The sequence below is a fragment of the Prionailurus viverrinus genome, chromosome A1 (assembly GCF_022837055.1).
Source record: "Prionailurus viverrinus isolate Anna chromosome A1, UM_Priviv_1.0, whole genome shotgun sequence".
Lineage (NCBI taxonomy): Eukaryota > Metazoa > Chordata > Mammalia > Carnivora > Felidae > Prionailurus > Prionailurus viverrinus.
The window spans coordinates 225290170-225297559 of NC_062561.1; the positions used below are offsets into that span (position 1 = coordinate 225290170).

Below are 7390 nucleotides of genomic sequence, written 5' to 3' on the forward strand. Positions count from 1 at the left end.
AATTGAAAATGTTAATATACAGGCAAATGTAAGGTATATTATGTAGAATAACATTTTATTTTTTCATGAAACAATACTTTCCTTTAATTGACTTTATGAAAATGTCGTTTCTCCTCTGGGGTAAATAAGAGAGCATTCTAAATTTTATGCTCTCCCTCAGGACTAATGGAACAAAGGTGTTATTTAATATGTTTACTCCTTCATTTTTTATTAAAATTCAAAAGTGTTTTTACAGTTTTATCCCAAGGTTGCAGAATAATTTCTTAAGTTTGGTGTAAGCAACTATTATTTATAATGTAATTTTAATTTTCATGAGATTTTAAGGGTTTTTATTGTTATTCAGAAGATACCTAGTCAAGAGACTTAGAATGTAGTCATTTTTAGTTTTGAAATAATGTTGGCTAATGTATGAGCTTTTAATTTTCAAGGAAAATATCAGCTATACCAGAGGTAGTGAAACTTTATTTTAGAAAAAAAATTTTTTTTTTTAAATTTTTTGTTTCAACGTTTATTTATTTTTGGGACAGAGAGAGACAGAGCATGAACGGGGGAGGGGCAGAGAGAGAGAGGGAGACACAGAATCGGAAACAGGCTCCAGGCTCTGAGCCATCAGCCCAGAGCCCGACGCGGGGCTCGAACTCACGGACCACGAGATCGTGACCTGGTTGAAGTCGGACGCTTAACCTAGCTGTTTGTGAACATTACTTGTATAAACACAGTCCTGGTTTTGCCACTAATTAACCATATGATCTCGGGTAATCTGTACAGACTCTTGTTTCTATATACAAATCTATAATAATAAAGCATCAATTAGAAAAGAACTTTAGAGTTCTATAAAATTTACGTTTTTGTATAGGATAAATATGATTCAGTATTTTGCAGTATGGTCAGACTCCACCTAAGTGTATATCAATTATCTGAAATTGGTGCTTGAAAACCAATGAAACTCTACTTGGAATGGTAGACGTGCAATTTTTCAGTTGGGTTATGTTCCGTCAAGATTACTGTTTAAGATCATTTTTAAATAGGATGAATGGGAGAGAATTTAGAGTGACCCTTTATGATGCACTCAGAATTTAGTTCTACAGGAAGGGATACCTGGAGTTCTCTTTCCCTTCCAGGGATCTGACATTTCTTTCCCAACCTCATCCCATCACATGTGAGAGGGTCCAGAGCCAGAGCAGGTGGTAGAGCAAACCTCAATCACACTTGGGACACAACAAACCTTTCAATCAGGCTCTGAATCAGACCTCTGGCATCAACCTATAAGCCCACACATTACATAAAAGCAAGTGACTTAGATGAGTCCAGCAGCTGGACTATTCCTACTCTTGGATATAAATTTACTGATAAATGAGAATCAGGGTAGATTTGATGTGAGGAGAGTGAGGGATTAGGAGAGAAATGCGGAGGTGGTGAGGAGCTAAATGCCAACCAGTTTGTCACCTGTGATATCTTACTTAACTGTGTGGGCTCCTCTTGGTTTGAAAAAAATAAGTTTCCTTGACAAGTGTAGGGGCACCTGGCTGGCTCAGTCAGTTGAGTTTCAGGCTCTTGATTTTGGCTCAGGCTGTGATCTCACCATTCATGCGTTCGTGCCCCCCATTGGGCTCTGCGCTGACATTGCGAACTCTACTTGGGATTCTCTCTCTCTCCTTCTCTCTCTTCCCCTCACATGCTCTCTATATCAAAATAAATAAATAAACTTTTAAAGAGAAAAAAAAAGAAGTGCCACTAACTGGTATGACCAATAGCCCAACAGCTAATAAAAAGTAATCTTCCTAACTTGGGCCACCTCCTTTCTACCAAACTTAGCACCAACATATGACCATATAAACAAGAATGAAGTGATATTTATGGGTAATAAAATCTGCTCTGAAAAATATTTTGGGGGAATATGTTGGGAGTCAGTATGGAATGTATTCAAATGCAAGCTGTGAGACAGTTCAACTTATGAAAACTCAGACCCCTTTAGAACTCCAAGTGCTTTGGGATAGTATATAAATAAATGAATAAATGAATGAGTGAATGATGTGAGAAAGGAAATATAAAAATGTTTCCCCAAATTTTAATTCCTCCCTAAATAAATAAATTAGTAAAACTCAATAATTCATTTTAATTTTCTTAAATAAAAAGAATACGATGGATTTAAAATTCCTGATCAAACTGAAAGAGAAGAAAATGAAATATACTAGCCCAGAATAAAATAATCATTAGAATAATGTCCTTTCCAAGGCACCTGGGTGGCTCAGTTGGTTAAGCATCTGACTTCTGCTCAGGTCATGATCTCACAGTTCATGAGTTTGAGTCCAATATCAGGCTCTCTGCTCTCAGCACAAAGCTTGCTTTGGATCTTCTGTTCTCTTCTCTTTCTCTGCCCCAACCCCTGTTCCCGCTCTCTGTCTCTCTCAAAGTTCAAACTTAATTATTATCTATATTTTGAATCAAAATATATCACAAATATTTTTTTTTAATTTGGGAAAATAAGCAAATGTAACTAAGTATAATAATAAACCCAGCATGATCTCCTATATTTCATTAGGCTGATATGGCACTAATATTGGTGAAGAACGCAAATTACATCCACAATTTGCTAAGACTGCTGATCACATTCTCCCTGTTATACATGCACATAAATTCCCTTGAAATCAACAACCAACCATTGTAACATAAAGAAAAGTAACTTGATTTATTAACAACGGTAAGACATTTTACTAGAATAAACTAGGCAGTCTGTAGAAATAGATGATTTAAGTTAGAACAACCCCCTTTACTTAATCATAAAGATGAACTGAACATATATATTGGATGGTAAATCTACACCTCTGAATGGAATGAAGTAAGTTACTTGAGGATGGGGCCCTGAATTAGAAAGCTCTAAATGGGATTTACACTAAAATAAATAGGAAGGTATTAGATGCATATTCGCTGAATTCAGCAAAAGTCTGTTTTTTTCCTCCCCCAGAAATAAAGTGCTATATTAGATAATGTCTCTCAAGTATAAGCAGCATATTTGGGAAACTATTTTTAAATAGCATGACATTTGTGAAGCAGGGTCACATGTACTATCAGCTTTTCATTTCCAGCTTTCTCTAAGCATTGCATTCCAAACACAGCCACTCACCGCTTCCCCATGTGTGCCGTAATCTCCCCCCATTGTGTTCTGCCATTACCTAGTCAGTATCCTTTTATTCCGGACTTCTCAACATGATTTTCTGACCCTTTATATAGGTGCTCTGTCTTTTTTTTTCCTCATTCCTAGAGGCACTCCTTGCCTTTTCTCTGCAAAATTAGATTCTCCAGTACACTGTAACCATCTCTTTCCACATATAGTGAACTTCTCTCACACAATTATCCTTTGCACTTATGGCTTGAAAATCTGTTTCTTTTCCTCTTTCTATTGTCATCTTAAAAGCTCATGCACACTATAATATCTAGTTGAGAAAAAGACAAATCTCATTTATTGTATTATTTAGGGATATCCATAAAAAATGGGTGGAATTATAAAGAGAAACAAGGAAACAGTAATGATAAAGTAAGAGTAGAAGTAACTTTTTAGAAGTATAAGGGAAAAGTCAACTTCTGGGGTACTGGCTATGTTCTTTATCAGAGGATAGCTAACCTGGTGTTTGTTTGTTTTACAAGATACATATCATTAAGGCTGCCAGGTAAAATACGGTATAGAATTGTGAATTTCAGGGTGCCTGGGTGGCTTAGTGAGTTAAGCATCAGACTGTTGATTTCAGCTCAGGTCATGATCTTGCTGACAGCATGGAGATTGCTTGGGATTCTCTTTTTCCCTGCCCCTCTCCTGCTTGTGCTCTCTCTCTCTCTCTCTCAAAATAAACAAATAAACACTAAAAAATAAATATGAATTTGAAATAAATATATATATGTCTGTAGGTGTATATTCGGTGTGTATGTGAATATATAGCATAAGTATGTCACATGCTATACATAAAAATTGTTTCTATATATATATATATTTATCTATGTATATACATATATGTACATTATGTACACACATATACGTGTCCTACATGCCATTTGAATGTACTTCTTTGATTATTATACTTTAAAGAATGTTAATAACAATGAACATAGTAACTGCTATCATAAAACCTAGAATACCAGCTGACCGAGAACATTCTGTAGAGCTGAAGTAAAGAATATTGGATCTAATAGCACAAAATAGAAGTGAAGTAATTCTTTCTCTTTAGTAATGGCTTCCTATCATCAAAAGAAAGATGTGAAAATACTGAGAAACAGCCAAAGGAAAGTGCCCAAGACCCATTTACATCATTTCATCTAATGGTTGTGGCATTATTGATAATAATCCACATGCCCAACTGGTCACTCAGTTCCCCGTTCTGTATTTTTTTAAAAAAACAAAATGGGATAGGTAATGGAAATTCATCCCCTTTGGTGTGAGAAATCTCAGATTACAGTCTAGGTGCTTCCACCAGTCACTTGTGTGATCTTAGACTTGGATCTTAGTCATCCATGTAATTTCTCTTGAGCCTCAGTTTCCTTGAGGAAACCCACAGTTTGCCATGAGGATTAAATTACAAAGTTATATAAAAAAAATGGGCAATGTGAAAAATTCCTGTGAAATAAAAGTTAGGTACAAATAAACTAACATCTTGTACAGCTTGATAGATATATGCAGTTATGAATGTCTGATGATATTATTGTAAAGGGTAATGGACAAGAGAGATCAACCATGTAAAATATTCCTGCTTTGATTTCCTACAAAGCATCAAAAGTCAAGGGTTTAAGGTAGGGGTTCCCTCTTCCCATTTAACAGAAACTGAAAAATCTTTCCTTTAGTGTATATACCTAGAAGGATTAAGAATCCATAGATAGAACAACATACACCATTATTCTTCCAGCCAAAATTCTATTTTGCTCTTTCCCCCTCTGTTTCCCTCAGTGTGAAGACCAGATGGTTAGCCCACAGTGAACTAAGAATCCTAAACACATAACACATGTGAATGTTACGTTTTTCTAGAGAAGATCAGTGATTCTCAATGCTTTAAAGGGATATTTTTATTTTATTTTTTACATTCCTTGAGATGATAAAAAAACAAAACAAACAAACAAACACTTCAAATGTTTTCCAGAGAGTGCAGAGATCAGGGTTGTATGACAATGCACGCCTAAACGAAATGTAGTTGGTGACATTGCTGATGTCAAATCTACAAGAATTTCCTTCCTTTCTTCTAACTCTTCATCCTCTTTCCATTTTTCTTCAGCAATTGTAGTACTTTTTATCACCCTGAGACGCAGCAAAAAAGAGCCCCTGATCATTTCAGAGGAGGACGTGCGAGAGAATGTGGTCACCTATGATGACGAGGGGGGCGGGGAGGAAGACACGGAGGCCTTTGACATCACAGCCTTGAGGAATCCTTCTGCCGCCGAGGAGCTCAAGTATCGGAGAGATATTCGACCCGAAGTGAAACTCACCCCCAGACACCAGACATTGTCCACCCTAGAAAGTATAGATGTTCAGGAATTTATTAAGCAAAAACTGGCAGAAGCCGACCTAGACCCCAGCGTCCCCCCTTATGACTCTCTTCAGACTTATGCCTATGAAGGTCAGAGATCGGAGGCTGGCTCCATCAGCTCACTGGATTCAGCAACCACACAGTCAGACCAGGATTATCACTACCTTGGAGACTGGGGACCCGAATTTAAAAAGTTAGCCGAACTCTATGGAGAAATAGAATCTGAAAGAACAACTTAGGGGGTTAATTCTGGCAAACCTTCTAGAATTTGCTTCCTGAGCAAGTGGAGATATAACCTCAGCAATGGCAAGGAAGACACATGGAAACAGTACTTGGAACTGAGCAAGCTGGCCACAGCTACTGTAGAAACAAGTGCCCTTTTCATGATCGAAACGGGGTCATTTAATCAGAAGAGAGTCAAATTAAAAAAAAATATATACAGAGAAAAAGCTATTGTTCCTTGTGTATATTTTCAATTGCTCAATAAAGTCTGTGGTACTGTTTAATTTAAGAATACCTGAATGAAGCCAAACAATGAAGTTTGTTTCAATATCTTGTGATTTCTTTTCAAAGGCAAAACTAAACCCAAAGGGTCCAAATCACTTAGGACTAGGGGTGGTATGCTGAGACATGAAGATTGTGCAGGTAATCGGGACCTCGTTTTCCACTTCTCTGTGTGGACTCTTGAGACCCACACTCTGTTACTGTGCAAGATCTTATTAGCATCGTGTTGTGTTCAAATGCCATGAGGTTTATCCAGTATACCGGGTCCCGCCACCATGGACTTGTATGCACCATTTTCCTTTGCCCTCCCCACTTCTTTTCTCCATACGAAATCGATGGAACATGGGGACTTGCTGCTTGCTCTCTAATGTATGCAATTTCTGTGCACCACTTGTGCACTTCTCTGAAGACAGAGACCACTGTCTCTGTCCTGCCTGCCCTCCTTTATTTTCACAAAAGAACCCCCGCCCTTGTTGTGTTTGTTTGTTTGTTTGTTTTTAATCGATAGAATGAATGGTTTCAGTAAGATATACTCAGTCTGATATGTCAGGGAAAGGTTTAATTTAAAAAAAATAGTCACACACCTTATCCTACATAAAACATTGGAAAACTCGATTATTTTTTCCAGTCTTTTTGCTTTCGTACTTTGAACTCCGCGGTTTGGATCATTCCGATACCTAAAATTAGCTGTTGGACATTTTGCTGGTTGGTTTAGACGTCGGTTTCATTTGCTTATTTGTATGCACCTCACACGGTAGCAATGTAATCTGAAAAGATGATACTCCAATTTGAGTAATTCTTACAGACTTTGGATCGGCTGACCTTTATTCCTTACACATGTTCAGATTGTCCCTGTCTCACTGACTGCTTAGCTCTTACCTGTTTGGGATCTACGGCAAAATGTATAAAACTGAAGGCAAAAATATAGCAGCTTCACAGTTACTATCCTTGGAAACGTACCTCAAAGTCTCTGAGCTTCAGGGTCCCAAACTGCAAAGTAGAGATGGTAAAGACTTCTGCCTCTCTCCCGGGCTTGTGTGGGGATCAATAAGCATCTGTAAAAATGCTTTGCGCACTGCAAAGCGTTCTATTGTGTAAAGGCTTGCAGGCGCTATCTGATTTTCTAATTCTATTAGCTTATAAATATATAGTTCCATACATTTGAATAAAATATTATATTATCGTGAGAGAATTTCATAAAACTTTCAACAGTGAAGCAACTGCTAGCTAAACATATAATACGCAAGTTTAATTATTTTGGTATTTTCCCAAATAAACTAATTTTCTTCAATTTTCTCGGGTTTTTTTTTCTCTAAAATTGTTTAGATTATATTTTGCTGTTGTTGCTAAGCATAATGGTCCTATCCTCCAGACATGAC

The 7390-nt window shown here is 37.1% G+C and overlaps 1 protein-coding gene across 1 annotated transcript in view; it reads left to right on the forward strand.

Moving 5' to 3' along the window:
- CDH18 (cadherin 18) overlaps positions 1-5898 on the forward strand; it is a 349770-nt gene extending 343872 nt beyond the window's left edge. The window contains exon 11 of the mRNA XM_047860381.1: positions 5256-5898. Coding sequence (XP_047716337.1) covers positions 5256-5746 — 491 coding nt within the window. The 3' untranslated portion in view covers positions 5747-5898. The remainder of the gene's footprint in view (positions 1-5255) is intronic.
- The last annotated feature ends 1492 nt before the right edge of the window (positions 5899-7390 follow it).